The 22,777-nt window shown below is 34.1% G+C and overlaps 1 protein-coding gene across 5 annotated transcripts in view; it reads left to right on the forward strand.

The window, feature by feature from the left end:
- The window catches only part of TBCK (TBC1 domain containing kinase), a 178,789-nt gene that overhangs the window by 128,265 nt on the left and 27,747 nt on the right, over positions 1 to 22,777 (forward strand). For all 5 annotated transcript variants that reach the window (XM_019738922.2, XM_019738920.2, XM_019738921.2 and 2 more), the window contains one exon: positions 14,627 to 14,802. In XM_019738922.2, coding sequence (XP_019594481.2) covers positions 14,627 to 14,802 — 176 coding nt within the window. The remainder of the gene's footprint in view (positions 1 to 14,626; positions 14,803 to 22,777) is intronic.

The raw sequence follows: 22,777 nt of genomic DNA on the forward strand, positions 1-22,777 counted from the left end.
TAGTCACTGTATAGTATTTTAAGGATTTACCTCACCACAAGAAATATTGCCTATAACTCCTTTATTGAATATTTTCCCTTTTCTTAGAGTACTGTTATTATTGCATATTAAGTTATGTTAAGCCAAAGGAGTATATAAAGACATTTTTTAAAATTTAACAAGCTTAAAATAGAATATATCTAGAAAAAAATATTACAGTAATTTATGTATTGTATAATAGGTGATTTTAGTTGTAATTGCTCTCACAATTAACAGACTTCTTGTACATAAAATAATTGATTACATTTTCTTATAAAAAAATCTATATTTCTTCATGTTCAATTTATGTTTCAGAATCCAAAACTCCAGTCAGATCTTACATGAATTGAAAAATTAGTTCATCCCTCAAATGCTTTTATTTTCAATGAGAAAATCTGAAAAAAAAAGGTACTAACTAATTAAACATTGTGGAAAGGATCCATTCAGATTTATCAGTTCATATTCCATAATATGTATTTTGTATTATAAACTTAAGTACATCTACATGATCTCTGGCTGTAAGTTGATTGTGTCATGTATATAACCTTTCTGATTTCATTAAAATCAGAATCTCTTCATTTATGTGAAAGAAGTTTGAAATACAACTAAATACATTATGGACATTGATACTTCAGTATCTTTATCCTTTTAAGAATTGTCTGAGATGGTGTATAGTATATTAAAATAAATGATTCAATATTAGAGACAATTGAATCTTCATCATTTGATTTTAAATAGTCTTCTATCTTCCTAGCAGAAACAGAATTTCCCTTCACTTGGGACATCTGAGTCAAAGTAAAATAAAAATGGTTGGCTGGTGCATGGTATTAGCTGAACATTCCACCAGATATTAATCATCGTAATAGCAGTTAATACCACAAGCTCTTTAAAGAGCTTACCTTGTTGGCACAGCAATAAGGATGAGAGAGGGAGAACTCCAGACTTTCTTCCTCAGGGATTCACTGAAGCTTCCAGCCAGAGAATATTTTGGTTGTTTATTTGACATCCTCTTGTTATATAGTGAGGGGAGTGATGGGAGAATTTCCCAAGTGACAAGGACCACCTGAGCAGAAATGGTAGTGCTTATCACTTCAGTGTATGAGGAGAAGGGTAAGGGTGAGAGAGAATGGTAATGAAGTCAGCAACCCAATTCAAATAAGAACTGGACCTTGGAAAGTTACAGTTTGAGATGAAAATATCAAGTGGACTAACTACAATACTGTGACCTCTTAGCCACCAGCTGGCTCTACTCCCTATATCTCTGCTGTTGAAAGCTGATCATAGCTCTCTATGTGGAATAGCAGCTCTATTACGTTCCAGAAGGAAGGTACCACAAATTATACCTTTAGGAGTTCAGCTGAGCGGAGCTGCTGTCTTAACTTTTTCATCTTGTTTACTCAGCCTAGGAAATTTATCAGGTTCAGGTTTTATTTCAAAAATTATTTCCAGAAGCTTACAGAAACTTACAGTAGCATCCTCCACCATTCCCCACATGCATTGCCTTGTTGACCCTGTGTTTGCCCCATAAATCACTGATATGAGAGTGATTCACTTACTGTAACCTCCATCTCTTCTGCTCTTACTTCAACCAATTTAAATTATGAAATATTTTCCAGCTACTTGTCTTTGAAACGCATAAGTTCTTATTGATCTAAGTTTATTTAAGCATGTCATGCTTTATGAACAACGCTTTGCTACACCTCACAGTTAGAATCACTCTTCAGTCTCTTTAAGTAGAAACTCTTCTGGTGTCATTAAGCATTATGTACAGATTTCTGACTTTTGTCCCAGGAGGTAAGCAAGAGTTTTGGGACCTATTGCCAGTTGAAAAAAATTAATCAGAAATAAGGTCATAGAGTTCTGGAGCTAAAATAAACATAAGATATCTACCTGAGCCCCTTCCTTTTATACGTGAGATAATTGAGGCCTAGAGAGATGAAATATCTCCAAAATGATATTGTATACCAAAGAAAAAAATTACTGTCTTACAGAAATTTAGCTTACACAGTTTTTCTGGGGCACATCTGTGAAAATTTTAGCATAAAATGCCTAATCACTGAAAAAAACTTCTATCACCACTCCTTGGGTTTCATATTCATATACATTATCTCTCTTATATTTGAGGGAGAAAAATACTCTCTGGTGTGAGAGCTGTAGTATGCAGCTTCCAGAGCATGACGGTTTTATTTCAAACTCCATTTTAGATGCCATATTTCTATATCTTAGAAATAGCGACCTCTCCCTATTCTCTCTAAAAACAAGAGGCAGAAATGAAAACATCAAAATGCCACTGAGACTATTTATGTGGATAAAAATGTTTTTCTAAATTGGTAGTTTTTCAAGGTAGTTTTTCTTTGTTAAAACTCCCTTGAGAATGATAGTTAATGTCCAGTCTGTGCTGTTTGCAAAAGCCTGGCCCTCATACATGAGCTTGAAATATCTAGCTAAGAAATAAGAGTCGATTTATTATAGACGTGTGGAAAAATGAGAATTGATGGATTTTGCCCTAAATGCTCTGAACTTTATATATTCCCAAGCCTTGTTAATACTGTGTTTCCCCAAAAATAAGACCTAGCCAGACCATCAGCTCTAATGCATCTTTTGGAGCAAAAATTAATATAAGACCCGATCTTATTTTAATATAAGACCGGGTATAATATAATATAATGTAATGTAATATAAAATGCTGGGTATAATATAATATATTGTATAATACCGGGTCTTATATTAATTTTTGCTTCAAAAGACGCATTAGAGCTGATGGTCCAGCTAGGTCTTATTTTCAGGGAAACACAGTAGTTTACATAATTTAAGATTTTTCTCAGCATAATATATGGATTTGCTGACTAAAATGAGGATTTTTTTCCTTTTTCTTCAAATTGTTTATTCTTTTTCATGACTTAAACTGCAATTACTATGCTGATAATTCCAAAAATATGATCCTGTAGTCTGGACTTCTCCGAAATACCAGTTCCTGTCTCTAACTGCACTCTCAACACTTCCACTTGGTAGCCCTTATGCAACCTCAGTTTCACATACTCATATCTAAATCTGAACTTGTCTTCCCTTTATCTACTGTCTGTCACGGTTACTATCTTCTTTTCCCCCTAGTCATCCATGTTCTTCATTTTCTCATCCCTGTCTTTTGTCTTTCTTTCTTCTGTTAACTTTCCTTAATACACCCAATTTGAATGAATAGCTACTGAGTTCTAGACTGCTAGGCAGAGGAAGTGTACATACAAACAAGTCCTACTTCCTGTTCATGATGTATTGGAAGAGACCAGTATCAGTATGGAACAAGAGCTATTAACCTGAGAAACTAAATGTTTAGAAATTCTTTCAAATAGAGAATAGTATGACCAAAATTTCTGTCTCATTCATACTAGGGTGAATTGAAAAAAGTGGAAAGGATTTTAAATGAGAGGCTTTATGAAGCGTACCTAGAAGTAGAATCAAAACAACTTTCCAGTGTGTTTGACAGAATTTCTTCCCACAGAATATGCATGAAAACTCCAGGACTTTACTTGGCAAACTCCTTCCTATTCATCCATTTATGGTCAACTCAGACGTTACCTTTTCAAAGAAGTCTTTGGAAATTGTCTACCTTCTCCTGGACAATGATCTACTCCTTCTTCTGTATCATGACAAAGATCAAGTTGCAGTGGGTTCAGGAGTGAATTGGAAGAAGAATGTAGAGATGAGAAGGTAGAGGCATAGCAGCTAGGGAAGCACCCACCCCTGGGAGAGTAATTTTATTATTTACTATTTATTGTTTTAATTTATCTTTCACTGTGGATGGGAGAATATTAGATGTATTTGTAAGCGAAAGAAAAATCGTGGAAAGGGAAAGACCGAAGGAAAAAAGAAGATAATGAATAGAGCAAAGCTCTCAATTTCCAGTGTTGTCACTTAATCTAGATCTTCATAAAATTTACTTTCTAACAAGTCTTTCTGTTTGTCATTTTCCCCATCTCTACTTCATCCTTTAAGATACAGCAAAGTAATCTTTCTAAGATACTGCTACTCCCATGCAACACATTCCTTCAAAAATCCTACAGTACTTCTCTGTTTCTTACATCCTCGAGCTTCTCTGTCTTTCAGAGCCTCATGATGTGTCCCTTTACCTACTCAGTGCTACTTCCCTCCAATCCCTGGGTAGGTACTCAGCTCAGTAAGAATACTCTCCATTATCTCTCTCACACCCTCTGACTGTGAGTTCTACAAGAACATGTTTGTTTTGTTCATGATCGTGTCCCAAGCACAATGCACGGTACCTAGTAGGTATTCAATAATTTTTGTGCAGTGTTTCCTTGCTCAGCATTCACACTTCAGGACTTTTACAATAATCCACTTATGCAACACACTTCTTTCTCTTTTCGACTTTTCTAAACCCTACTGATTTTTCTGAATCAAGTGCCACTTACTCCACCTATGTTTTGCTACCTACTTCTGCCCATATTCTTTTCTTCCTTTCTCTGAATTGTCATAGTATATACCTGCGATTCCGTACGTGAACTCTTACAGTAGGGGCAGTATAATAATATGGTTAGGAGCTCAGACTCCAGAGCCTGACTGACCAAATTTGAACCCTGGCTCAGTTAATTACTGATATATGGCCTTTGGTAAGTTATTGAACCTCTCTGTGCCTGGATTCCTCACCTATAAGATAAGCAAAATAATGAAACCTACATCCTGGGATTGTTGTGAGACTTAAATTTTGAATTCATGTATGTCAAGTGCACATGGTAAGCACTACATAATCTTTTCTGTTGTTATTGTATAGGTTTATTACCGGTTTGTTTATTTTAGTCTTGCCTTTCCAACCAGATTGTGCACTTTTGATATTTTACCTCTCTAGAGATGGCCAGCACAGGCTAGTTCATTAAATACTCATTAATTGATGATTTATTCGAAATTTAGACCATGATAAGATGACTTTATCAAGAAATTGAAGTTGCTTCACAAAGGAGCCGACTTTTCATGACAACTTATTTTATATAAAGATATAAAGATCTACAGTCTACACTATTATATCTATTATACCAATTGATCCTCAGAGTAAATTTATGAGGTAAATGAGGCAAGTGTCATTATTCTCACTACATAACTTAAGAACTTAAGGTCAGAGAAGGTAAGTGTCTACTCCCCGCTCTGTCAGCATTGCCATGTCTGCCGACTTCCTTCCTGCTCAGAGAAGTACACAACAGATGAATTAGTCTTCTGTGTAAGCAGACATACATTGTACTTCCAAACGAATGTTGGCCACGCCTTCTTGGAGGTATGCCCAGTCTCTGCGTATGATTGTCTTGGGCACGCCCCTTTATGTGCCTTGTGAGGGGGACATTTGAGTGTCCTGGAACACTTGCTCCTCTACCCCATGGGATGGGAAGGGAGATACATTTTGTCTTGAGCACTATTCCCTATAGAGTTGATACCCACCCCCTACTAAAGTCCTTTCATAGGCTGAGAGGAAAGGGGATGGTGGGGTGATAGTTGGAAGTAGTAGAGTCACTTCTGTCCCTTCTCAGTTAGTCTTGGAGGAGTTGCTGGAGATTTGTTGGTAGCTTCTATTATTTGGTAGCATATTAGAGCCTTTTTGTCTCAACACAGGCACAGCATCACTCAGCATCCTGTTACACATGCATGTATTAGTTCTCAAACACTTGAGGACTTTCTCTGGGCAAGGCTCTATTGCTTGCTATGTTAGATACAAGAGAAAGTAAGAAATTTAAGCTGTTGATGTACCTGGCTCTGAGTTATCTGCATGTTTACATTGATCTAAACCATCTAAACCCCCTCCTAGAAACATATGTCACTTGAAAGACATATTTGAATTTCACAAGTTGTCCTCAAGAGAAAGTGTACATTTATTGTGTTAAAGCACACATTATTTAATGCATGGTTAGTCCTGTGATCTTCCCTGCCTCGTAAGCAGCCTACTTTTGTTTTTTATACTTTCTGATTCATATTCCACCTTTCTTTTAGATTATTTTTAAGTATTCCACTTAGTGTTCTGATTCCGATTATTCAGTGAAATTTAATAGTGTTTAAAATTAGTTTTGCTCAAAATTCAAATAGATCCCTCTCTATAAAAAATACATACAATGTATGTCACTGTCTGTGCTGCTTTATTTTAAGTTCCTGAATTGTAAAGTAGATATTTAATAAATGTTACGTTGTTTCTAAAGTGAAGAGAGTTTAAATTCATGCAAAGAACCTATTGTATAGACATTCCGAGGTCATCCTGTCCCTGGGAAAAACACTCAAAAGCTGCCAGAAACTATCAAATCTATGATGTATCTCCCGAAGGCCCCACACTGGCCTTCTTCATGCCAAGGTGCACTGTAAATATCTTTTGGAATCCTTGATTTCCAAATGGCCTTAAAGAGGTAATTTTTTATATTAAGATTTTTTTCTCTCTCTTTCATTTACCCCTAAATGCATGCATGCACACACACACACACACACACACACACAAGCATATTATATGAAAACTGCTTTCATCCATAAGGAGGGATGTTTGTTGTTTTATTTTTAACCTACTGATGTGCATATATTATAAGTATGATCACATATGGAGTTGATTCTGAATGCAGGATCAAAATATATTACTCATAAACAAAATTATTGCTAAGAAAAATACCAGCCATTTTAGGCAGTAATCTACTAAATGATTTTCACTTTTATGTTAAACTAGGAAAAAATATTATAATTATTTAGTGATGATGACGCAATTTACATTTGTGTTACTAGAAGTTTGGAAAAGTATATTAAATATTTTCCATGTAGCCAACTGGCCCTTTTCTCTAAATTCTTAGTATGTTTGATGAAGAGATGAACAAACAAGTTTATTCAAATATTTCTTCATGCAAAAGGGAGAGGAGTCCTTACCAATGAAACATTTCAGTGAATATCAAAAATGTTTATCCAATTGTCTGTATTAACTTTTGTGTGTCACCTTTCCAAACTTTAATGCATGAAAGCCTACCCGCTTGCTGATCTCTTTTTTATAATTTTTAAATTTTATCTTAATTTAAGAATAATAGTGATTTGATTGCTTTTCTTTAACATCACTACATGTTTTCTAGTGCCACATCTGATTACTTATAATAGTGAATATGCCACAAGTTCTGTGCATATTTACACAAAGCTGTGCATATTTGAAAGTTTTTAATACATGTTACCATTTGTTTCTCCAGAAAGTTTATTTTGATTCAAATATTTAAAATGTGTATTTTAGAGTTCTTCCCTACACCCTTACTGTCGGTATTCAACCAACAGCAAAAGGTGGTACACTTAAAGTAGGATAATTCAAGAATGTTTTATTTACAGAAAAATATAACTACATAGATAATAGTGGAATGTTGGCAAAAATACAAGAGATAATGCAGCAAATTATAGCTATTAGTAGTTACAGCCCTATATTTACCCAAAGGCCGAAAGGGATGAGGCAGAAAGAGGTTACCGGAACATAAAGAGAAGCAGGTAGAGAAGGCCATTTTGAGAGGAACCTTTGATCAACAAATACAGCCAGGCCAAGGTGACCTCTCAGGTAGGGAGCTAGGGAAATAAAGGTCTTCAATGCCCCTATTGTTTGTACCCACTTGAAAGCCAGAGCTCCTAGGGTCCCTCTGGATGGAGTCCAAAGATTGCCTCTTAGAGCAGAGAGCAAGGTGGAAAGCAGTGGACAGTGAATCTGGAAGGGCAAACAGAAGCCATCAGAACACTTACCTCCTTGTAGTATATCTGTGATTGTGAATATGTTTCTATATTTCTGTGATTATTAGTGAGGTAAAAAAAAAAGCATTATTACCTAGTTTTGTTTCTTTTGTTAAGTATATGCCAACATCTCCTCCATTGTTTTTTAACTAAGCAGATGTTTTTTCTTATTGATTTATCTCATTGATTAAAAGTTCTTTATATACAGAGGGTGCCAAAATAATGTATACACATTTTAAGAAGGGAAAAAAACTGTATTAAAATTACACTGATGGTAACCACTTTGAGCACCTCTTGTAATTGCAGAAGTAAAACATAACTTGTATTCATCTTTTGTTATCGATATATATATTGAGTATTACTATTTTAACATGTTTTTCCTTTCTTAAAATATGTATACAGTTTTTTACACCCTCTGTATAAATGGATCTTAAGTTTTTATTTTTCACATATATAAATCTTATTTAAAAGTTCACCTTTTCCTGTATGTTTATAAATATTTCTAAACAACAATACATTTTCTCATCCTTTTGTGATTCCACTTTTTACACATAATTCTTTGTTACACCTATACATCATTTTGCTGTATAGTGTAAGGTAGAAACATAATTTTATTTTCTTTCAGTTAAGAAGTTACTCCAACACTATCGTGTAAATAATAAATCCTTTCCCCTAGTGATTTGACATGGCGTCGTACCTATTCTCTTATCAAATACATTGTATGTTTTTGAGTCTGTTTCTGTGCATCCTATTCGGTCCTGTTAATCTTTTAGTCTCTTCAGGCACAGTACCGTACAGTGTTAATTTTATAGTTTTGATATATTATGATGTATTTTATTATTTTTCAATATTTTTCTTATATTTTCACCTATTTAATGTATCAAATGAACTTCAGAATTTATATTTCAAAATTGTGGGGGAAAAAAAGATCCTTTTCAGGAGTTTCATAAAATTGTAATGTATTAATACATTGCTCTGAGTGAAAATAAAGTTCTTGTAATATTGAATCTTTCCACATAACATCTTAGGTCTCTCAGTTTTTCAAATGTGCACCACAAAAATATTTTGTTTTCTTTAAATGTAATCCACTTATTTCTAAATATTTTATTTTGGAGGAATATTTTTATGTTATGAGTGAAAGCTTTTTTGTCCATTGTGTTTTCAGACTTGCTACTACTGCCATATAGAAAAGCTAATGACTTTGTTGTATGTATGTTGTAACTAAAACCTTACCAAATTCCTACGAGTTTCATTGGATTTTTCCCCATTATTTTGTATTTTCTAACACTATTATATCATCTAAAAGTAAATAATAACTTATTTCTTCTTCTCCGGTATTTATACCCTTATTTATTTTTCTTTTTGTTTCCATAGCAACTTCCATAACGATAATAAATAATAATGCTGATACCTATATTTCTGCATTTTTATTTTAATAAGTCTGCCTCTGTGGTTCATCAAGTAGAATGCCAAATATTTGAGACAAAGAAAATCTGTCTTAAAGAACATCTTTCACCATTCTAATTAACTTTCCTTCTGATTTTTACCGTGAGTTTTTCTTTTTCTAAAATTGGGAATAAATGTAAAGTTTTATTATATATGGCTTTATGTCACCTATAGTGATGATTACATACTTTGTACCTTTTGACTGATTAAAGATGATTAATTATTTTTTAAATTGTCCCAATATTGAACCATCCGTATTCCTAGACTATGCTCTACTTTGTCATAGTATTTCATTTTTTTTAAATTGCTATTTCATTCTATAGTCATGGAATATTGGGGGGTGTGTGTGTGTGTTTAGTGCTATCTTTGTCAGATTTAAGTATTAGGTTAAGGTAGTTTCATAAAATGGCCTGGGGCACTTTTCAGTGTTTTCTTTGCCTTGGAATAGTTAATATAGCATAAGGATTCCCTGTTTTTGAAAGTGACATAAAAATTAGGGGAAAAAAATGTATTGGGCACCTTTCTTCAAAGTAATCATTTGAAAATTTAAAAATTTTACTTGTGTTTACAAAGTCTATTCAGATTTTCTGTGACTTTTAAATAGTCGTACACACACCACATATCATTCTTTTCAGTTCAACTTAGTTCTATAGATATACAAGTATATTCAGATTTTCTACTCTTGGGAATATATAGAATCAATTTAATAATATAGACTTGTACATAGTATTATATTATTATTTTCAAATATTTTACATGCTTATATTCTTTATGTATAATTAGAAATGGGAAAGAAAAAGAATGTAAAAGCATGTTTATACTCATTTCTCATTTCTAATCACGCATAATATAGTTCATATACAGATTTTCCAGTTTTATTGATTTTCCCCAAAACGTCAACTCTAGTGTTTGTCTATTTTTCCTTTCATTAATATATTTATTATCACTAAATGATTTTGTCTATTTTCCTAAGGATAGTTTGTTTTTGTGTTTGTTTAGTTTTTGCCTTCTTTATATTCACCTAACTTCTTTCAATTAATTAGAGTATATTTTGCAAGCTTTATATAGTAGCAACTGTCATCTTCAATTTTCAGCTAAGGAAAGGGAAGATGACTGTGAAAAATTACTGAGGCAGATACAGATTTCAGTGTTCTTGGTTAACCGTCACAGTGCCCAGAGGCTAGAGAGAATCTGATGTGTTGCCCTCCTTGAAGACTTAGTCTAATAATCCAGACATAAGAATAGATTCTGCTCTGTAGCAATATTTAATCATATTTTCATTCATTCATTCATTTTATTTTACTTACCCACACATTTAAATAGCTATTAAGATTCTCTGTGCCAGACGTTGTGCTAGCTTTTGGAGATAAAGAGGTGAAAAGGCACAGAACCTGCATTCAGGGAGATTGTAAGTCAAATGGAGAAACAGACAATATATCACAAATATAATAATTACTATGATGGAAGTATACATAAGTTGTTTTGGGAGTACATACATACCCCATACCACAAAGTTATTCAAGAAAAGTAATAGAAGATTTATAAATATTATTTTAATTCATTTATATTCAACAAATATATTTTAATACCTTTTATGTGTGTGGTAGTGTCCTGGGTCCTGGGGAAATAATAGGAGTAAAAGCCATTTTCCTTTTCCTTGAGGAGCCTTCAGTCTAATGGGACATGAATAATCCCGTTATAATAAACATGTGTACAGATACCTGTAGGGACACAGAAGAGAAACTAAATGAGTCTGTCAGGAGTTAAAAATAAAGGCTTTGTTTGCAGAGAATAATGTTTGAGCTGATGCTTGAAAGGTGAGCGGGGATTCCTAATATGGACAAGGTGTTGCATCCTAAGCAAAGAAAATAACACGGACAAGGCACTGTGCTGTGGGAAGGCAAGTAGTCTGCTAATGCCGAATCATACAATACAAGGTGGTGAGGGGCGAGAATAGAGGTGAAGATAGCAAGCACTCACTGAACTCTTGCAGTGTGAGAGACACCAATCTAAATACTTCATATAGATTAACTCATTTAATCCTTACAAGCCCAGGAGGGTTCATGTAACTGTTCCCCCACTTTACAGATGAAGAAATGAGACAGAGAGGTTACATACCATACCCAGAGTCACACCATGATAAGTGGGGTGGCCAAGCTTTGGGTCCAGGTAGTCTGACTGTAAAGCCTCTGATCTCCTGCCGGCGGTAGACATAGATCAGTCCATAAAAGGTTTTCTGTGCTGTACTAAGGAATTGGGATTTCATTCTATCATTGCCTAGAAACCACTGAGGTGTTTCTAATTATAAAAGTTACTTGACCAGATTTTTATTTTTAACTCAAATGGCATTTGGAAGATAGATTAGAAGGATGACTTTAGGTAGAGAGAGAAGCAGAGATAAAGGGATGGAGAGAGAGACAGACAGCTTCTATAGTTCATGTAAGAGATGATAAAGCCCTGAAATAGGGCAGTGAATCAGGAAATAGATTTGAGAGATGTTTTGCTGGAACTTGGGGCTATGTTAGATGGGAATAAGGAAGAAGGAAGTGTCTGTGATGATTTTCAGATTTCTGTCTTGGGTAACTAGGTTGAAGTTAGTTAGTGCCAGAATCCATGACAGAAAATATGGGAGAAATGTTCTAGATGTCAGCCGTGCATTCTCACAGTTAAAATGCCTTTATAGTTATTTAGGGGATTTTACATATGAAACATAAGTGTATATATAGTTAGACCCTTATAGTTGTTGGTTACATATGCAGCATAAGGGTATACAGGCATACTCTTATTAAAAGTCTACAATTTCACACTCTTAAGAATCATAACAGAATTATTCTCCCAATAGTTTAGTGGACACAGCAAAATGTCTGACTTCTTACCAAAATTTGCGTGTTTGGTTAGTATTCTCACTAATACATCCAGATAGTCATTCAGAGCGCCCATTCTACTGGGAAATGATTTTTGTCAGTAACACTGCTAAATAAGTACTGACTCTAAGTTGGCAATAGAATATGATTTTTTAAGAAAAGGAGTTCTCAGACAAATTGGTTGTAATACTTGGACATCTAAACTTAATATGCATTGTATATAAAGGTTTTTGGGCAGAGTTGGTAAATTAATAATGTTTTCAGAGTCGTTCTATAGTTATATTCTAAATTGTCCATAAAGTTCCATGAATATGAAAGCCGCATCACGTGGGAAAATGTCAATATCAGTGGTGCTAAATGAGATAAAATTTGTACAAAGAAAGTTTTATTTTTATGCCTCTAAGTGAAACTTATACAATCAATAGTAAAATCACATATCAAACTATTGAAAGAAAAACTACATTTTGTAGTTTTTAACATTATTGTCTTCATAAAGCAAAGTAGTAAGATTTGTCCAAAATCTAATTTACTAATATCCTAAAATTTGCAGAGGATCATGTATGCATTACATTAAAGTTCTTTACTGATGCATACTTGCAAAAGTTTGGGAAAAGTTTGGAAAGTTATGGATTTGTCAGTGATCCCTCCCTCCTTCTCTTCTTACCATTTACATAGCAATTGCTCTTTTCTTTGAAAAACTCCTCATTTATGATGCCTTTGATTGGAACCAATGCCAAGGTCAAATCTTTCTTAAATCAGTTCTTCATGGATGATACTTTGGTCAAATCCTCTTCATCAGCTATGGCACACCTTTCATTCAAATGAAACCTCTGTTTGAAATGTGCATTCATCACTGAATGATTAAAACAGAACTAGGGTAATCAAAAATTCTTTATTTTATCTTCCTAAATGTACGACTTGGTGTGAAGGCTGGAAAAATACCTATAGAGATTGTAACCTAATGAAAAAGGAAATGGAAGCATTGATTGCATTCCTTGCTGATTTGAAAGCTCTGTAAGCTTTCTGAAGCACTTTTAATTTCAGAATGTTTAAGTAGCTTTAATTCCTAATATTAAAAAAATTAAAATTTGTAATACCTATTTTTTTTATTAAGTGCCAAAACCCAGAAAGCTTTGCAATTTCCATTTCTATTTAAAGATAATGAAGTGAGAGAACAAGTGCTTTACCACCAAGGAATTTATGGCATAGGGGAAATCTGAAGGATAAGAGCTAACATTCAAACTCCAACTGAAAACTTTTTCTTTCAAAACAAGTATGTTTGATAAGTGATTCATATGCTTTATTCTCTCCTGCCTAGAAATTCTAAACTGAAAATTCTAAATGTGGAATTCTACAATGGAATTTAGAAAAGAGAGAAAATGAGTAAATGAGATAAAGTCAATTTTGAAAACTTATTAAGTATATAATTTTTTCTTTTGAATCCCCATGTTTTCAATCAAATGAATATTAAAAGTTTTTAATTCTTAAATTATGTTAAATAAGTTTTCAAGTGTGACTACTGGTGCTCAATAAATTTATGTTGAATTGAGTTGAGTTGTGTTACCTAACCTTTTATGGGGAGAAAACATTTCTGCCTACTAAATAACATGGAGAATAACTGTAAACAGGCCTTAGTCTGAATCAGTCTTATGCCATATACCGTGTTTCCCCCAAAATAAGACCTAGCTGGACCATCAGCAATAATGTGTCATTTGGAGCAAAAATTAATATAAAACCCAATCTTATTTGAATACAAGACCAGGTATAACATAACATAATATAATATAATATAATATAATATAATATAATATAATATAATATAATATAATATAATATAAAGATCAGGTCTTATGTAATATAAGACCAGGTCTTATATTAATTTTTGCTCCAAAAGACGCATTAGAGCTGATGGTCCGACTAGGTCTTATTTTCGGGGAAACATGATAACAGACACATTAGACTAGCAACCGGTTTGATAGTCTGGAGTCTGATTTTACCTCCTGCACAGCTTAAGATTCATATCAATTTGGTTTACTATCCGAGAAAGCATTATGTTGCTCTTCATTCATCTCTGACAATCTAATTTCCACTCAACCATTTATTTATAACATAAATTATTGTATAGAAGTCCAATACATATATTAGAACCAGTTTCTTTAGTTAGTATGTATACTGAGCTACAGTGCAATTTGTCATATTGCCAGAGTGTAATTAATGTGATTCATGACAACAGTGATTATACTTTAAAAAAATAATAAATAAATGTGCTTAAAAGAGCTGTTTTTAAAGATACACAGTACCCTCATAAGGAAAAATCTTTCTCAGATGTTTCTATCACACTTGAGCCAGGAGCTTGTAGTAGGCACAAGAATAATGCTTTCCTATATGTGCAACTGGTACAAAAAGTAAACCTCAATAGTAAGGAATACAGTTCCACAGTAGACTGCAAGATAGTTTCCTGTTCTCCCTTATGCTATAGTGATTGATGTGAATGAAGAGCCTGAAGCTATTTTATACTGTCTAAAATTTGTCCCTCTGTAATATTCTCAATTTTTGTGTTGTTTATACATTTCTTTCAGTCAAGAGAATCCATCCCATTAAATGACCTAAAGTCAGAGGTTTCACCCCGGATTTCAGCAGAAGATCTGATTGACTTGTGTGAGCTCACAGTGACAGGCCACTTCAAAACACCCACCAAGAAGACAAAGTCCAGTAAACCAAAGCTCCTGGTAGTTGACATCCGGAATAGTGAAGAGTATCCTTTACACGTGTGGTTTTAAAGGGTGGTACTGCCGTATTCATATTGCTTCCTTTCCTTTTAAAGGACATGTGGTAAAAATAGTGAACATATCTGAGATTCCTCTAAATTCAAATTGGTAACTCTCAAACTGGATGCCAGAAAAGACTTGCATAGTGTTTCATAAAATATAAGGTTGGTGCAAAAGTAATTGCAGTTTTGCAATTATTTTTAACCTTCTAAACTACAATTACTTTTGCACCAACCTAATAACATTACATACAAGAGACCTTAAAATGTTTTCCAAACAAAACCAGAATATTGGGATATTTTCTTGTTTTTTGTATATATTGTTCTTGGAGGCATTTGAATCCTTCCTGCTGTAGATACAATTTTGGCAAAGATGAGAAGTACTTACCTGGTCTACCTCATAGACTAGAGAGAGTTTGCCACATCTCAACATTAAACTTGTATTTGTCACAATTTTCAAAATATTGGCTTATTGAGAACATGTTAAAGTATTTTTTACTGACATTTTACTATTATATGTACCGTAGTTTCTGGCAATTTTGCTTGGCAGTAAAATACAGACAGGTACAAAATGGTCTTCTTTTATTTTCATCATCTGTCAGATTTTCAGATTTGTTTTTAACAGAGCAACTCTCTTTAAAAATAAATTTTTCTTTGAAATTCAATATATGAAATATAAATGAAGACTTTTATAATTAATTTCACAAGTTAACATTTATAGCATTTACTAACTATAAATGAGGGTTCACTGGTTGGTGGTTTTACTTATATATGCTAAATTGGCTATAAATTCCCCTGTGCATATTTTAAATCACAATATTAAAATGAAATTCAAACTGTACATTTACAAAACTCCTGAAGCAATTCATAGAATTTTAGATTACTGAGAATACAATTTGAGAGTCCACTGTTTCAAATGATATATCACCACCTTTTTGTGAAAAGTTAGTGCTTTCTATTTTAACTAAGCTATACAAGCCCTGAGTTTAGAGAGAGTATAAACGTTCATATCTCTGGTTGTTAGGGCTTCAGGGATACTGGAAGTTCCTTAGCAGAATAGGTGAGTGGACTCCCAAAAGAAGTATTAAATTCCAGTTGACGGATCAGGGACCTCTGCTCTAGAAGTTTTTATCTGTTACTTCAAGAGCTTAAAATACTTTTCATTTTTTAACTTTATGTTTCTTTTTATTAAACCTTGAGTCATAGTTTATCATAAAACCATCAAAAAAACGTAGCATTATAGTGTCCTATTTTAATCTTATAGACTATTGCTAAAAAATTAAAATAGTTCATGTACTCACCACTCTTGATATTTTCTTTCAAAAAAATAACTATTTGAAATTTTAAAATACACACAATAGAAAGTGACATTTAAACCAAGGTTTTCTAAATCTCATAGTCAGATTATTTTTTTATGCTCTCCTTATTTTCTGCATGATAAATATAAATAGATCAGTAGAAAGCAAAGCTGCTAGCCCCAGCTTCGTTTTCTGAGGCGTGTGCATGAGTCACCTAACAAAGGAGTGTCTTTATGTCATTCCACAATACTTGGTTCGCAGTTGGAACCAGGCAGAGGTCTGCCTTGGTAGTTTTACTATCTCCAGTTGCAGGCTAAATGAGAGAATCAGTATTGCTCCATGCTACTTTAGAGTTGGAGTGAGTCCAAGGGAATGAAGAAAGGAAAATGAAGTCATTTACCTTTTGTGACTCTCTGAAGAACCCAACATGTGAAATTTTTTAAATCCCCTTTTGAAAGCCTGCTTTAAAACCACAGTATTCTTAAAGTTGGGCCATTTATCCTCACAACATTCCTAACTTTTTCCTTCCAGTATCCTCTTATTTTACCACATATCTACTTTGGTCTAGATAGCAAATGTTAGTACCTGTTTATCAAGCATAGTGCTTTAAGAGAATCCACGAGCTAAATTCTTTTCCACGGGTCATCAGTTATCATTAAGTCTCTTCTAGTAGCAAGAATGGAGAGCTGTGGGTTCTAACATCCCTTTTGACTGATGTATCTAAACTACCTACCTATGGCCTTCGAAAGCTGGAAACCTCATAGACCTTTCATGATCTCTTTCATTCAATTATATTATGAGGAAATAAGTAACATTTCTTTCTAACTCTATTAATCTTAAATCCTGTTCTCCAGGAATTAAAAGCTGGAGAATTAAAAAGTTATGCATAGTAATGAAGAGATAAATAACTTTAGTGCTTCAAATTAATATGTTAGAATGTGATGTTTGATTTTTTTTAGATGTCATAATCATTAAGACCAAATAATAAATATTACTCTCTACAGTGCCGTGGATAATTTTTTAAGAAGAAGATATAAATATATAGTTCTTATTCACTAAGTTCCTTTTCGTATAAGGACTATAAAACATAAAAATACTTTATCTGGAAAGTAAATGAATAGTAAAGACATTACAAGTATGTATTACATGCCAAATGTCTGTTACAAACAATGCATCAGCAAGGGGACTAATCTCTGGTTAAGAGAAGCAACGTAGGGATAGGGCTCATGTCCTTTCATCTTTGTAGCCCCAGCAGCAGGGTGGCACTGAGGAAGTTCCCAGAAAGTATTTATATCAGGAGAAAAGCAGGATGGCAGACACAGGGCCCCACGCTCTCTTACCTGCGCTATTTACAGTCATAACAGAAAGAGACAGTTGGCAATATGGAAGCCCTTTGGCATTCTGTAAGTGATCCAGTGACTTCTGAGGCTTCTCCTTTAAACCCAGATGCAACACAGTACTTGAAAGAAATCAATAGAATCAGAATTAGAGTTACAAGCATTCATCTAATCTAACATCTATTCATTCAACAAGTATTTACTGGCTGTCTTAGTACATGCTGGTCAGTAGTTGGTGTACTAGATTTTGAGGGTTTGTTGGTGAGCGAAATGACAGATTGCTTACACTCATGGAAATTACATTTTCATTAGAGAGGTAACTGTATCAATCATGATCTTTAATAGCAATAAGTGCTATACATGAAAATAAAGCAGGGTAAAGGATAGAGAGTGGCCAAGTTTGATAAAGCACTCCAACCAGGCCTCTGAGAAAAGGTGATATTGCAGCAGAGCTGAATGATGTAAAGAGGTAGGCGCTAAATGATGCAGGGAGGAGCATTCTAGGCAGAAGGAAGAGCAAGGGCAAAGACCATTGTGCATGAACGTGCTTGGCCATTTTGCACCAGGAAGGAGACTAGTGCAAAAGGAGACGCAGTCAGAAGCAATAAAGTCACTGAAGCCAACAGGAGGTATGCGATGGTCAGAAAGCTCTGCAGTGTGATTTTAGAGTCACTAATAAAACATTCCATTAATTCCTCAGATACCTATAATCACTACTTCCTGAAAATCTACAGTTAGAGATTTACGCTGTTGACTTAAGACTTTCTACTGTCCTGTTGAAAATGCAAATGTATATGGCGTAGTGTTATGCCTTACTTGAATTGACTTCTAATAATAGCTATCATTAAGCACATTGGGCCAAGCATGGTGCTAGCCCTAAGATATGCTATTAATATCTCTATTTTACTGATGAAGAAACTGAGGCTTAAAAATGCTGAGCAATTTGTCCAAGGCTGTGCAACTGTCAGTTGGTAGATCCAAGCACGCCCTCCTAAGCTTTATGCAAGTGGCTATTTTGTTTCTGCATAGGGCTGTTAAGCATGAACAAAATTAAGACAAATTAGTTAATATAAATTAGTGACTGAATGAGACATGTATTGATTCCAAATTGTGTGTTCAGAGGCTGTACACATTCCTTCAAGTCTTACACACAAACAGCTATTACTTTCAGTGCCTGAATATATAGGGGTTCTAATCCCAAGTGAACAAATCTACCAACAGTTGTCTTTACACAGACACAGCCAAGACTTAAGGAAAACTGAACTATGTTAAATTTTTGAAAACAAAGTTGGAATACTGTGAGGAAGGAAGCATGTTAGAAATGTTCTTTCTTTTGAATGACTACATTCAAAAAATTTTTTTTATTAAAATTTCCCAAAAAGTATCATTAAGATGCTGGTGTTTTAAAACTTAACAAATTAAAGCCTATTGAAATCCTCATAATATTTTTTTAAAGGAATCATTTTTGTAGAGTAACTCTTAATTCTGACCAAGGTAAATCTTTGCAATTAAACTCTGATATTATGTGACTTTTCCTGTCTAAGTAATGAATAAATATTTAATACTAGCATATTTTTTAAATGATTTCATATCTCCCTTGCTAATAAAATGTAGTCCTATACAGTAGAGGAAAAAAAAAAAAAAAAGAAACTCTGTAACACCTTTTTTTTCTTTCTTTAGAGCTGAACAGTTTATAAGCAAAGGTTTTGTTGAGATCTTATTTTTGTTTTATAAGAAAGAAATATGAAGTGTTAATCTAGGTAGAAGTAAAGTCAGTTTATGTTTGTTCTTCAATACATTACAGGGATTTCAGAACAAACAATGTATAATTGCATATTTTAAAGAGGCAATAAAAATAGTTCTCTTATTGTGACATAAATTTCATCAGTAATGTTAATATTAATAGTTTCAAAGACAGTATACAAGCCAAAGTGTTGTTTTCTTTAATAGTTCTAAATGTTTCAAATCGCCTGAAGTTCATATTAAGGGTGCTCTTAGTCATATAAATATAGGTCTAACTGATGTTATCTGTAAACAAATACTTTGAAGGGATGTTATTCTCATTTGCTTGAAATCAAGGTTGAGTTTTTGCACCTTTTTTTGTAAAATTCCTACTTTTCCTTAATAATAGAAGCTGTAGGAATGACAACCTCAGGCTTTAATTTTTAAATTTGAAAAACACACGCTCAGGAGTTTTCATTATTGTACCTGTTTTCATCCTTAGTAAGTGCTAATACTGCTCTTGTCTGTGTCCTAAAGAATTAATTTCTAAAAACTTCTTCAAAATAATTGAGAGATAGGGTTCAGAACAGGATAGATAAGGAGGTTTCGTGAGATTTTTTTTCATCCCATTTGGGTCTACATTGAAACCAGAATTAAAATTTCTGTTCAGTTGTATTCCCATATCTGAATGGATCTGGTATAATGTGGGCATGTTGAATAGCCACTGCTAGGAATGTCTCCTCTGTTTGGACTAATAGTTGTGAGAAGTACAGTCTCTGTTGAAGAGCTCCTATTTGCTCCGAAACCCATCTGTAGCCCAGGTCCTGAGTGCCTGTTTGAGGACCAGCTGTGCCAGACCTTGGAGAAACAAAGTTAAATCAGAGACTTGCTCACCGGGAGCTTACAGTCTTGTGGCTGACGTAGACACATTGAATAGATCATCACAATACAGTGTGAAATGTCCTGTGTGGCATACCCAGAGGGCCCTGGGAATGTACGGAAAGGCACCTAAGCCAGGTGATGCTCGATGTGCACCTTGAAAGACAAGTAGAAGTTACCCCAGCAGTGAAGAGAGAGAGGACATTTCAGACTGAAAAAAAAAACATACTGTCTGGGTGTACAGACAGGGTGAGGAGCACAGCTTAAGGAATTACAAGCACTGGATGTGCATTGCTGGAGTATTAGCGTGTGGGAAGTGAGACTAGAGAAGGCAAAGGCAGCTGCATGGAGAATGGGAACATTCTCCATGTTTACGTGCTCACAAGTTTGGCTTTTATTCCAAGGGCTGTGAGAAAGTATTAGAGAATTTGAATTAGGCAAGCGGCATCCTCATATTTGTGTTTTAGATCAGTGCAGTGTGGAGGAAAGATGACAGTGGTGCTAATAGTGCAGGCAAGACTGGAAGGCTGGAATCACCCAGAGATTAAATGTGCATAAACATCCCTTCATATTTACTCACAAAGAGTGAGGTCTCTAGACTTGCCCTAAAATTAACCATTTTTACTGGGCCCTTTGGGTCAGTACCTCTGCTGGAGAAAAACCCAGAGAAATGACTTGTTTTTTTTGTTTTGTTTTGTTTTTGCTGTTTCTTTCCCTTTTCTCTTACTATGCATTGACAAAAGAGAACTCTATATCGTGGCGCTTCGAGTATTGATAGGTTGATAGGTAGTGGCGCCAGCAGCTTGGAAGGCCAGGAGGCGTTTAACGTCATTGTCACAGACACAAGTTACTCTGGCTTTGGCACAATTCTGAAATTCATTTACTCAGCCAAAATGTAAGATGTATTCTAGGCACTATATTACATACACATTGTAAAAGTTTCACAGAAGAGATAAATACAGATCCTTCTTATAAATTGTTTTAAGTCTTGGTGGAAGTTATGTATATTAGTATGTTTTATAGAAGATCAGATTGCTGCCATCAGAGATGTACGTATACTGTGGGAAGGGAAACTTATGGAGGAAATACGTGAAGGATAGATAATATTTGAACACTCAAAATTATGGAGAAAAGGTATTTAAGCAGAGAAAACTATAGGAGGGAGGCAGAACATACACTGGCAACAGTCGGTGATTCAGTTTGGTTGAAATTAAAGTAGTTAGGTCCTATTCATGAGGGCTGAACTGAGAAATTTGGACTCTGTCCTATAGACGGGTTTCTCAACAGGGATGTGATAATCAGAACTTTGTTTTTAAATTTTTAATCTAGCAGTATTGTGAATAAAATAGACTTCCAAGGGAAAAGATAAGAATGGAGAAAACAGAAAGCTGCTATAATAATCAAAGCTCAAGATAACGAGCGTCTGAAATAGGCTAGTGGTAACGGGAATAGAGACAGGAAGATGCCGTAGAATGTTAGGCCTTGCTACTGGTGAGATGACGAAAATGAAGTTTTAGACTGGTTTGGGGGATGATGATGCCATTCAAAGAAAGGAATGATTGATTTAGCAAGGAAAAATGATAATATCTAGAGATATAATTTTTATATCAATTAATGCTATTTAGTTGCATTATATATGAGGAAACCATGGGTTTAATTCCCCATTCCCTGTGGCTATTGATAATTCTAAAGGTATAGTCTTTAGAATTAAAGACTCTATTCCACTGGCTCTATTCCACTAATTATAATTAGTTAACATAGCAAACAAGGTGTGATATCTTCATAAGAGGTCTGGTGAAATGCTGGTGTGCTTTGTATCTAGAGGTATGATGTTACTAAATGTGGTATCCAACAAATATGCTATATCCTCTTATGATTTAGAAAAAACAGGAGATTGTTTCTGTGTTAAATTTTGAGCCATCAAATATTTTAATAGAATTTTAAAATCTTTTTGTAAAGTAAAGAATCTATCTGGAATATGAACATTTACCTATGTAATTTGCCTGTACAGTGTACCTATATTATTCTTAGAACTGATATTTCTTCTGTCTGCTTGATTATAGTATGGTGCATCTACTGTGTTTCCCTGAAAATAAGATCTAGCCGGACCATCAGCTCTAATGCGTCTTTTGGAGCAAAAATTAGTATAAGACCCCGTCTATTTTAATATAATATAAGACAGGGTCTTTTATAATATAATATTATATAACACTGGCCTTATTTTAATATAATATAAGAGCAGGTCTTATATAATAATAATAATAATAATAATATAGTGTATAATATAATATAATATAATATAATATAATATAATATAATATAATATAATATAATATAATATTGGGTTTTATATTAATTTTTGCTCCAAAAGACGCATTAGAGCTGATGGTCAGGGTAGGTCTTGCTTTTGGAGACACACGGTACTGGCAGTATTGTTATGGAGACTGACATATGAATATAGGAAAGTCTTCATATTTTAGAAACCTAGACGATAATACACATCATCCCAACCAGTTAATATTGTTCTAATAGTCCAACTTTTGTCACAAAAATTTTAAAGTGTACTTTTTCTGATCTATTTGTACATTGAGCTACCAGATTTTGTTTAATGTGAACATTTATTTCTGTTACAAGAGCGCGCTTGAATGCTTTTGGTAATATCTGCCAAATGGAATGTTGGATTGCGTGGTATGTTTCTGGGAAGGGGAACAGCTTACTGCAAGACAG

This window comes from Rhinolophus sinicus, linkage group LG02 (genome assembly GCF_036562045.2).
Source record: "Rhinolophus sinicus isolate RSC01 linkage group LG02, ASM3656204v1, whole genome shotgun sequence".
Taxonomy (NCBI): Eukaryota; Metazoa; Chordata; class Mammalia; order Chiroptera; family Rhinolophidae; genus Rhinolophus; species Rhinolophus sinicus.